General features: G+C 44.2%; 1 protein-coding gene across 6 annotated transcripts in view; it reads right to left on the reverse strand.

Annotated features, from left to right (window-relative positions):
• The window catches only part of FNDC3B (fibronectin type III domain containing 3B), a 350,375-nt gene that overhangs the window by 38,237 nt on the left and 300,353 nt on the right, over positions 1-11,785 (reverse strand). For all 6 annotated transcript variants that reach the window (XM_065942284.1, XM_065942279.1, XM_065942281.1 and 3 more), the window contains one exon: positions 6,463-6,743. In XM_065942284.1, coding sequence (XP_065798356.1) covers positions 6,463-6,743 — 281 coding nt within the window. The remainder of the gene's footprint in view (positions 1-6,462; positions 6,744-11,785) is intronic.

Genomic DNA, 11,785 nt, shown 5'->3' on the forward strand with positions numbered 1-11,785 from the left:
TTCTAAGGATTAACCTCAGAAAAAAACTGATTTTCAAGTTCTACTAAATTAATTAGTCTATCCCAAACCCAAACTTGAGATGTTCTCTCTTTCTCACGGAAGTAACATGTTAATCTTGACATTTAGATAGGATCTATAGCTTTTTTTTTTTTCCTCCCCCAAACATGCAATGTATGTCAGTTTCTGAAATCTTAAGCCCTGCAAAGTTAAAGTACAAGGGAAATGGAAGTTTTCTTTCCAACGCAGGGAAGTGATTTAACTCTGAGAAGCTCTGTCTTGGCCATCTGCTGCTGCTGCTGCTGCTGCTGCTAAGTCGCTTCAGTCGTGTCCAACTCTGTGCGTCCCCATGGACTGCAGCCTACCAGGCTCCTCCGTCCACGGGATTTTCCAGGCAAGAGTACTGGAGTGGGTTGCCATTGCCTTCTCCTTGGTCATCTGAATTGATGTGAAAAATCTCTTCAAGTGTCCAGGAGTCTGCAATATCCATCAATGTACTGATAATACTGATTCAACAAATCAAATTAAGAAGTACATTCTTTATATATTTTGACTAGAATTTCACTATTAAAATGTCTGCTTTTAGATTCCAAATGCATTACTGCTTCAGAAGATCAAAGAGTAACATGATGCATTTTATATATACACACACACTCTCTTTCTTTCTCAAGTGGCATTCTGTCAATTTAGTTCAACTCAGTCACTCAGTCATGTCCGACTCTTTGCAACCCCATGAATCACAGCATGCCAGGCCTCCCCCTCCATCGCCAACTCCCGGAGTTTACTCAAACTCATGCCCATCAAGTCGATGATGCCATCCAGCCATCTCATCCTCTGTCGTCCCCTTCTCTTCCTGCCCCCAATCCCTCCCAGCATCAGAGTCTTTTCCAATGAGTCATCACATTATGTCAAAAGAAGAACGACTTTGAAAACTGGAGAAGGTGACTTCTCAGTCAGCCATCCTAGTTCTCAGGCTGTGTTGAGAGTAGGGAGGAGGGGACAGTGAGGACAGCACCCCTCTTCCTCCATGAAGAGTTGGGGAGGCCTAAGAAGCAAAAGATAGGCTTGGTACCCCACCCCACCCCACCAGTCTACTATCTAATAATCTAATTAAGAAGAGTAGACCTCTGAGGAAATATTAAATGGTAGCTTAAATATAGGAAACCTCTTTAGGGAAAAGGTGGGTTCAGAGTAAAGTTATTTGGAGTAAAGGTTCCTGGGAAGGGTAAACTTTGCTGGCTCAGTCATCCCTCCCCTTCAACCTATCTCCTTCTGATAGCTCCTGGGATACCAGGCACTTAAGAGTTGTTTTTTTCATGCCCTGCCTCTGCAGGAAAGAAACCTTAAATGTCTCCCATGGCTTGAACGACAATGCCAGATTTCCACACATTTCTACCTGTGAAAGTGAAGTCGCTCAGTCACGTCCGACTCTTTGCGACCCCGTGGACTGTAGCCCACCAGGCTCCTCTGTTTATGGGATTCTCCAGGCAAGAATACTGGAGTGGGTTGCCATTTCCTTCTCCAGGGGATCTTCCTGACCCAGGGATTGGACCCAGGTCTCTTGCATTACAGGCAGACGCTTTAACCTCTGAGCCACCAGGGAAGCCCGCCAGCTCATTTCTTCCCTTCCAAACATTAGCAACAGAAAATATATTGAGAGCCTATGTGTCAGGTCCTTCACAAGGTACCTGAAGTCTAAAAAATAACACTATCATGTAGTTAAAATAATCATCCCCATTTTATAGATCGGAAAACTGAGATACAAAGAGCTTAAAGAGATACAAAGACCTCTGTGCCAGAGGTCACAGAGGCAACAAGTGAGAGACCCAGGATTGATGCCAAGGCTGTCTAACTCCAGGGCACTACTTTGGAACCACTCAGAACTTGTCTCCAGATAAAGTCCACTTCATCTTGTTAGAATGAAATGACTTAGGATTCACTTTTTGACAGGCTAATGTAGTGCTTGGCATATAAGGATTCATAAAATGTTATTTTCACCCCTATTTTTACCTAGCCAAAAGAGCAGAGCAAACAAATCTACCTTAAATTTTAGCCATTTGCCAGTTCAACATGAGTCAGACACATAACAAGATTGCCAAAAAAAAAAGTGATCCTAGGCTACCTTACCAACTGCTCACTATGGAGAACAAAGAAGGTGACAATCTTGTTCTGCTCTGAGCCAGCCACACTATTCCTGGAGGTGAGTGCACTGCTCATTAAAGAGGCCATTAGTAAACAGAAATCACCCAAAGAGGAGGTTGGAACGGGTTACAGAAACCCCTGCCAGTGAAGACAGATTTGAACCAAGTGAATATGGTTAAGTAGGAGACAGCGGACATAATAAGCTAAAGATGTCTAGGCCATAGGGGTGGCACTCAGACTTTTGTATTTTGCAAAACCTCTCCATGGGAAATCTTAAAATCACTGTTCTAGGGCAAAGTTCTCAAACTTTTGTGTGTGTGCGTGCTAAGTCACTTCAGTCATGTCTGACTCTTTGTGATCCCATGGACTAGAGCCTGCCAGGCACCTCTGTCCATGGGATTCTCCAGGCAAGAATACTGGAGTGGGTTGCCATAACTTTCTCCAGGGGATCTTCCCGACCCAGGGATCGAACCCGCGTCTCCTGAATTTCAGGTAGATTCTTTACGGCTGAGCCACTGAGCCCTCTCAAACTTTTAACAGGCGACAAAATCTCCTATGGGGCTAATTAAAGCACAGAGTGCTGGGCCCTATCCTGAGATTTCTGATTCCAGGGGTTTCCGCTAGGGCCTGATAAATTGCACTTGATACTGATGCTGCTGGTCCAGGAACCATACTTTTGCGTATCACTGCTCTAGAAGAAAGCCCAGGATCAACTGAGTTGATTTTAGTAGATTTCAGCTCAGGTTTTAACAAAGTATATGGGAAACTCTACAGAAAGAGTTGAACTGCTTGGAGAGGAGAAGTTGAAGCTGAAAACACAGCTTCATCACTGGAGATATTCACGTCAGGGCACTGGGAAAGGGTGACACCAGGCGATCTCGTCTCAGCTCACAAAGCCTATAGTAGCGGGAGCATGAGACAGAAAGCTACATCTCTATTTTTTTTTCTTTTTTTTTCTAACGATTTTTTCCTCCTCGAATCAAAACACAAACTCAAGTCTAAATTTAAAGCTAGTGCCTTTTAAAAATCTCATTGTAATTCCAACCAAATTGTATACAGGATGTTAGTAAGCCAGTGCACAGTCTGGCAAGCACCGGTAAAGGATGGATCCATTTTAGTGTCCGTAGGTTGGCTGGAGAGGTGAATATTTCTGTCCCAGCGAGACAGAGGAAGAATAAACTCCATGTGAGGACAATGTGTAACTGCTAAAGGTTAAAGAAAAAAATTTAAAAAAACAAGTCTTTTTTTACCCAAGCCCCAGAGCCTGTTTCATTCCACATTTTTATCTAGAACATCATGATCTGTTCACTTATATTTTGACCAATTTGTGGGACAAAAAAAGGTGAGGTAAAAGTCAATTGGACTAAAATTATACTCTCAGTTCCCTGAAATACTCATTTTGTATCTCACCACAATTATTACAATCTTGTGTTTTTGAACCATAAAAGAACAAGACTATGGGCTGATTGGAGTTCTACTATAGAGAATCCAATGAAGTATTATAGAAATGAAATTCCTTAAGTTGGACAAACGGTTATCTTAAATGTGAATATTAATTTTAATCTTAAATGTGAAACATCCAATTTCTTTACTGATTGGCCAGTAAATATTTTGACTACACCTTTTTTTTTTTTGTCAAGAACACACAATATGACTTAAGGCCAAAGATTTGTCTTTTCTAAAACTGTACATTTTTCATGCAATCTGTCTGAAATGGTGTCTTCCAAGCTGCCCTGTAAGGTTAAGAGGTGACATCCTCCCCATGTGACTTTCCACATTCAGCTCAGTATACTAGCCTTGTATATTAACACTGAAAAGAATTAGGGATTTTTTAACATGTCTTTAACCAACCACTTATGTGGAATATATTCTTAATAATTTCCACTGTAATTGGCATTTCATCAATGAACAAAGATCCCCTACATCAGTTATCTTCATTTGAACTTTTGATTTCTAGATTTCTTTCTTGAAGTCATTTGACTACATGTTGACTAATGAAAACCAGCATTCATTCCTCCAATATCAACTTTCTAAAACCCAGAAAGTTTTATAATCATTTACACTACCTTTAAGGTATACATAAATGGCAGGAAGAGGCAAAATTCTTGGGCTGGAACCTTGTCCTAAAAGCCGTTTATGATTGCTGACCTGAATGTTCAGAGGACTGACCCAAGGATCTGAATCCATTCTGGCATAGACATGGATTGTAGGTCTCACAGCAGACATGAGATCTTTCACTGAGCCCTGAGCCAGTGGCTTCTTCATAGGTTTTCTGGCCTGAGGGTCCAAGTCAGACGATATTCTGGACATGTGGTCACTGAGAAACAGTTAGGGGATGACATTCACATGCTCATTTTTCCCCAGAGATATAACTCATGGTCAGGTCTCCGTAGAGCATCATCACTGGGGAATGTCCCTGAGGTCAAGGTCTGGGTTTAATCACCTCTGGATTTCCTCAGCACCCAATCAGAGTGCTTTGGACACAACAGTCAGTATTTGGTTAGCATATAAAGGTGGAGGGTGGTTTTCTGAGACTGGCTAAGATGCTAAAAATGAAAAATGCCCTTGGGGACTGTCTCTTAAGCTATGTAAGTCATACCTCTTTTATTCCAGTTATTTCTAACTTGATTCCCACTTTAAACCATCCTGACCATTCTGAACCCTGGGCTCTGACCTTTCTGAAATGCCAAAAGGACTCTGGACAGTGTCATTTTCAGCCTGTGAGGTCATAAGCACCTTCTATCTTAGGTTGCTGCTTAAGTGTCCCAATTCCTTGAGTGCTCTGAGGGCAAGGACGATGTCCATCCCTATTTCATAGACCCACTGTGCACAGTACTGTGCCCAAGAGAGATCTCTTAAAAGGAGGAAAGAGCAAACAAACTGCTGTCATCACTTGGAAAAGCAAAATGAATACACTTATATGAATTATTCACCAAAGACTTGGTAAGAGGGAAAGTGGAGATAAGATGCTTAGGCAGGAACTTTGGTATCTTACAGCTGGTAAACTGATTTTTTTTCTTCAGCTTCTGCGGATGAAAAAGGTAGTCTATCAGACTACAACATTAGAAAACACTGCAGAAAAAAAAATAAGTGGTAAATGTTTTTTTTAGCAGTAAAATTACCTGCTTGTATTCCCCTGTCCCACCTCAAGAAGAACCAGTTTCTTTGGGTGAAGATCTTGATAACAATAAAAATTACAGTGCATGTTTATGTGCACCTGCTATGTACTGCTGGACTCTACATGAGCATTAAATATTCATCTGCTTACTCCTTACAATATGTTTTTGACCTAAGTAATCTTGTTCTCCTCATGCTGTGGATGATGCTGAAACACCAAAAGCTTAAGTAATTTGCCTGAAGACATAGCTAAGGATCTGTTTCTAAATCAGGCTCCACTTCACCTCCGTAATAAGCCATTGAACGTGACAAAGGGAGACACCCTGAAAAGGCACTGGAATAATCAAATGGTTCCTGCACTCCTCTAATGCTAATCCTGAACTTTCTGTCTCCCAGCTACAGCCCCTTGGTGCATGCTTCAGTAGTGAACGACTCTGTGCGACCCCATGGACAGTAGCCCACCAGGCTCCTCTGTCCGTTGGATTTCCCAGGCAAGAATACTGGAGTGGGTTACCATTTCCTTCTCTATGGGATCTTCCCCACACAGGGACTGAACCTGTGTCTCTTATGTCTCCTGCACTGGCATTGGCAGGCAGGTTCTTTATCACTAGCACCACCTGGGAAACCCTTGGAGACAGAACTAAATGTCTTGAAATCTCAAGAGGGCATGTTGAGAAAAAGGTGTATAGGGGAAGGTGACGTGCTGGCTCCTTGACAGGAATTCTGGGGGAAAGGAAGAATGCAGGTGTTAACTGAGTTTTGCTGGGTGGAGTGTGATGTAATGCCTTTTCTCTGGCTGCTCATGAAATCCTGAACAAAAGATCCATCATAGATGCTCAGCGTGCCTGCTTTGAGGGGATCCGAAGAATGGCAAAGCCGTGCTTCAGAGGTGCAGAGGGTGTCGCAGAGTGATGAGACAGAGGAAAAACAGAAAGAAAAGCAGTTTATCAAAAAACTAAGGAGGAGGAATTGACTTAAAATGGTTGGTGAAATGTCCCCTCATGGGTTAGGAATTATATCAATTTGCAACTGACTCATAAAGTAAAAAGCAGTACAAGTTTTTGAGCTGTATTTGCATTTAGTACTCTTAAATGCATTAAAAATGACTAGAATTCACCCATTTGGCCTTGAGGACCTAGAGGTTCCGTAGCCCCATGCTCTGATGTGTGTGTCCATGCAGCTGTATTTCAACTTTCCTGCACTCACCGGTAGGTGGTTTCTGGAAGGAGGTCTTTCATAACGTGGGTGGTGGTATTGCCCACGGTGATGCTAGTGTCTCCAAGGTCAATGTTGTAAGCAAGGATTTCAGATCCATTATTGCACGGCTCTTCCCAGTTCAGTACAAGGCACACAGAAGGCGAATCGGGATAGGCGTTGGGGGTCTCCTCCTCCAGGACACACACAGTGGAGACAGGGTCAGGGGCAGATGCTGGTGTCTGGCAAAGGACGAGTTCACTGTACGGTCCTGCTCCAGCTTGATTAACAGCCTGGAAAACAGAACAACGAGACAATGTTCCCACGACTTCATGAGCACCTACTAATGGCTCCACACTAGGAGCTGTTGAGTCTAAAGTAACATACGACTGCTGCCAGAAATGTAGGTGGAGATAAATCCTCCACGATGTTCATACTGATAACCACCTTCCAAAAGATATCAATCACATCTTTTCTACTAATAAAAGATAATGTTGCCATTGTTTCTTACGAAAAATCATTTAAAAATAACACTTCATCTTTGCATAGTCCACTTTAGTTTATGTACTCTTATGCCATCGTCACAATAACTGTCTGAGGTAGATAATTCAAGGAAGCTATTCTCATCTGCCTTTCAGACGAGATCGGGTGTCCTCAGGGTGGTATGACCTTGACTCTTATCTGCCTTTCAGAGAAGAGGGAACTCAAAATCAGATCAAATAACTCAAGCCCAAGATTCAGATGCCAAGCTGGGATCAAAATCCAGTAACCTGACTTTTAACTCAAGTGCTGCTCTGGAAGAACTATAGGAATTTTTGAAAAGTACTCACTGTTTTCCATGTGAGTGCGGAACTCACATCTGAAGTCAACGCTCTGCTCTCGGCTGACTTTGGGTGTCACTGCTGACACTTGATCACTCATCACTCCTGCATTCAGTCTCAGGGACCGTCCTCTTGTTTCTACTTACCTGCTCTGCTTCCAGTCACCTCTGCGACCTGCTCCTCATTACCAGGCTCTCTCAGCCTTGGAGGGAACCAGGCCCCAGGCCTTGCACGCCTCTGTACCACTTCTGCTTAAACTCCTGGACATCTCACCTTGTCTCGGGGGCAAATGCCATTTATCCCTACTCCCAAATTTATGTGTACAGTCCAGACCGCTGCCCTAAATGCCAGCCTGTTGTATTCAACTGCCTACTCAATTCAACTGAATATCTCCATTTAAATGTCAAACAGGCACCTCACACTCAAGTGTCTATACAGTTCCAAAGTGGTGTCCACCCCATTCTTCCTCATCCTTCCTTCCACCCCCCACTGCACCTCCTGTGGCTTCCCCATCCTTCAGGTTGTTCATGCCATACCTGTGAATCACTGCTGGACATCTTTCTTTCTCTCACACCCCTGCCCAAGCCATCAGCACACCCTTGACCATTCTAATCTGACTACAGTCTCTCACATCTGGGGACTGTAATGACCTCCTAACTGGTATCTACGTCAGCCCATGCCCCACAGTCTGCAACAAACACTGTCCCTTCTATGGTCGCCCGCCAGATACACAAGTGACTTCAAAGTTCTCACAACTGTCTATGAGATCCTATCCGATCTGTTCACCACCGCCGCCTTCCCCAAGAACCCAGAACCATTCTGCCTTCACTGTCTCCTACTTCCTCCACTCCCTCTGCTCCAGCCACACTGGCTTTCTTGCTATTTCACAGGGACACCAAGCTTGCTCACCTCAGAGCCTTTGCAGCTTGCTGCCCCTTCTGTCCACAAAGCTCTTTCCCTGATATCTGCATAGCCTATTCAATCAGCTACTCAGGCTTCTCTCAAGTTTTGACCTTTGCAGAGAGACCTCTCTGAACACCACATTTAAACTTGTAGTTACCCCCACCCCAACCCCCATAATCCTTCTCATTTATTTCCCTTCTTTGCTTTTATTTTCATTATAGCATTTATCACCAACATAGTACATATTTCATTTAATTGCTCCCTTGATTAGAATGTAAGCTCTGTAAGGCAAGGTTTTCTGGTTCACTGCTGTAGCCCTAGCAACCAGAACATTACCTGATACAAAGCATGTGCTCAATAAACGTCATTAACAAAATTTTTTTCCCTTACAAAAACACTTGGCAACCTCTTGACAAAACTGAAAGTACTCAAAAATCTAGTTTACTTCTCAGGAGACCTTATGAGGACAAATGATAAACCAAAAGGAAAGTCATCTGAGCTCTTATATCAAAGGTTCACTACAATGCCTGTGTGTTACCATTCATTTCAAAGAAGCAAGTTAAGAGCATTCATTTGCTATCAAATCGCTTTTGAAACCCTTCTGTAATAAATTTTTTATACCTAGTCCTATTTCATAACAACACCAACTTTCTTTTTGGTAGAATATTTATGTTACAAATTAAGGGTATATATTTAGATATTCTTTGGGGGTACAAATTTATCATAGGGGCAGAAAAATAAGATACTGTGGAGTCCAACTTTCATGTTAACTGAGGTTTTAACAACTATGTAATACAAGGAAAAGAACATAGCTTTTAGAGTTGGAGCGTTGTTCATATCTTGATTTCATTACTTACTAACTGTGTGATCTTAGGCAAATTAATATTTCTGAGTCTGTTTTCTCAGATATAAAATGGGGATAGTAACACATAATTTACAGAGTTATTTTAAAGATTAAATTTGTTAACATGTAAAATTCCGGCACAGTATTAAGCCAATGGTCAGTGCTTCACCTCCCTCCTCCTCACTAGGAAAATCAAGAACAAAGTAGCAATAGCAATTTTCCTAGTTTCCTAAATTTTCATAAAGCAATTTTCTTAAAACAAGGCAACAACAAAATACCCTGAACTAATTTTAGACTTAAAGAAAAGTTGAAAAAATAGTGCATATATTTCTCATTTTGCTTCTCCTAATATTAATACCTTACATAACTATCAGTCATGTCCCACTCTTTGCAACCCCATGGACTGCAGCCCACCAGGCTCCTCTGTCTGTGGGATTTCCCAGGAGGAATACTGGAGTGGGCAGTCATTCCCTTCTCCAGGAGATCTTCCTGACCCAGGGACTGAGCCTGCGTCTCCTGCACTGGCAGGTGGGTTCTGTACCACTGACCCACCAGGGAAGCACATATAGATACACACACACACACACACAAATATAAGCATGTGTGTGTATATATGCATGTGTGTGTATGAAGTGGCTCAATCGTATCCGACTCTTTGAGACCCCATGGACAGTAGCCTGCACCAGGCTCCTCCGTCCATGGGATTTTCCAGGCAAGAGTACTGGAGTGGGGTGCCATTTCCTTCTCCAGGGCATCTTCCCAACCCAGGGAGCAAACCCGGGTCTCCGGCATTGTAGGCAGACGCTTTACCGTCTGAGCCACCAGGGAAGTGTGTGTGTGTGTGTGTGTGTGTGTGTGTGTGTGTGTGTGTGTGTGTGTGTGTGTGTGTGTGTGTGTGTGTGTGTGTGTGTGTGTGTGTGTGTGTGTGTGTGTGTGTGTGTGTGTGTGTGTGTGTGTGTGTGTGTGTGTGTGTGTGTGTGTGTCTTTTGTAGGCAGACGCTTTACCGTCTGAGCCACCAGGGAAGTGTGTGTGTGTGTGTGTGTGTGTGTGTGTGTGTGTGTGTCTTTTGTAGGCAGACGCTTTACCGTCTGAGCCACCAGGGAAGTGTGTGTGTGTGTCTGTGTGTGTGTGTGTGTGTGTGTGTGTGTGTGTCTTTTGTAGGCAGATGCTTTACCGTCTGAGCCACCAGGGAAGTGTGTGTGTGTGTGTGTGTGTGTGTGTGTGTGTGTGTCTTTTGTAGGCAGACGCTTTACCGTCTGGGCCACCAGGGAAGTGTGTGTGTGTGTGTGTGTGTGTGTGTGTGTGTCTTTTGTAGGCAGACGCTTTACCGTCTGAGCCACCAGGGAAGTGTGTGTGTGTGTCTGTGTGTGTGTGTGTGTGTGTGTGTCTTTTGTAGGCAGATGCTTTACCGTCTGAGCCACCAGGGAAGTGTGTGTGTGTGTGTGTGTGTGTGTGTGTGTCTTTTGTAGGCAGACGCTTTACCGTCTGAGCCACCAGGGAAGTGTGTGTGTGTGTCTGTGTGTGTGTCTTTTGTAGGCAGACGCTTTACCGTCTGAGCCACCAGGGAAGTGTGTGTGTGTGTGTGTCTGTGTGTGTGTCTTTTGTAGGCAGACGCTTTACCGTCTGAGTCACCAGGGAAGTGTGTGTGTGTGTGTGTGTGTGTGTGTCTTTTGTAGACAGATGCTTTACCGTCTGAGCCACCAGGGAAGTGTGTGTGTGTGTGTGTGTGTGTGTGTGTGTGTGTGTCTTTTGTAGGCAGACGCTTTACCGTCTGAGCCACCAGGGAAGTGTGTGTGTGTCTGTGTCTGTGTGTGTGTCTTTTGTAGGCAGACGCTTTACCGTCTGAGCCACCAGGGAAGTGTGTGTGTGTGTGTGTGTGTGTGTGTGTGTGTGTGTGTGTGTCTTTTGTAGGCAGATGCTTTACCGTCTGAGCCACCAGGGAAGTGTGTGTGTGTGTGTGTGTGTGTGTGTGTGTGTCTTTTGTAGGCAGACGCTTTACCGTCTGAGCCACCAGGGAAGTGTGTGTGTGTGTGTGTGTGTGTGTGTGTGTGTGTGTGTGTCTTTTGTAGGCAGATGCTTTACCGTCTGAGCCACCAGGGAAGTGTGTGTGTGTGTGTGTGTGTGTGTGTGTGTCTTTTGTAGGCAGACGCTTTACCGTCTGAGCCACCAGGGAAGTGTGTGTGTGTGTGTGTCTGTGTGTGTGTGTCTTTTGTAGGCAGACGCTTTACCGTCTGAGCCACCAGGGAAGTGTGTGTGTGTGTGTGTGTGTCTGTGTGTGTGTCTTTTGTAGGCAGACGCTTTACCGTCTGAGTCACCAGGGAAGTGTGTGTGTGTGTGTGTGTGTGTGTGTCTTTTGTAGGCAGATGCTTTACCGTCTGAGCCACCAGGGAAGTGTGTGTGTGTGTGTGTGTGTGTGTGTGTGTGTCTTTTGTAGGCAGACGCTTTACCGTCTGAGCCACCAGGGAAGTGTGTGTGTGTGTGTGTGTGTGTGTGTGTGTGTGTGTGTGTGTGTGTGTGTGTGTGTGTGTGTGTCTTTTGTAGGCAGATGCTTTACCGTCTGAGCCACCAGGGAAGTGTGTGTGTGTGTGTGTGTGTGTGTGTGTGTGTGTCTTTTGTAGGCAGTCGCTTTACCGTCTGAGCCACCAGGGAAGAGTGTGTGTGTGTGTGTGTGTGTGTGTGTGGTCTTTTGTAGGCAGACGCTTTACCGTCTGAGCCACCAGGGAAGTGTGTGTGTGTGTGTGTGTGTGTGTGTGTGTGTGTACTTTT

The sequence above is a fragment of the Muntiacus reevesi genome, chromosome 8 (assembly GCF_963930625.1).
Source record: "Muntiacus reevesi chromosome 8, mMunRee1.1, whole genome shotgun sequence".
NCBI lineage: Eukaryota > Metazoa > Chordata > Mammalia > Artiodactyla > Cervidae > Muntiacus > Muntiacus reevesi.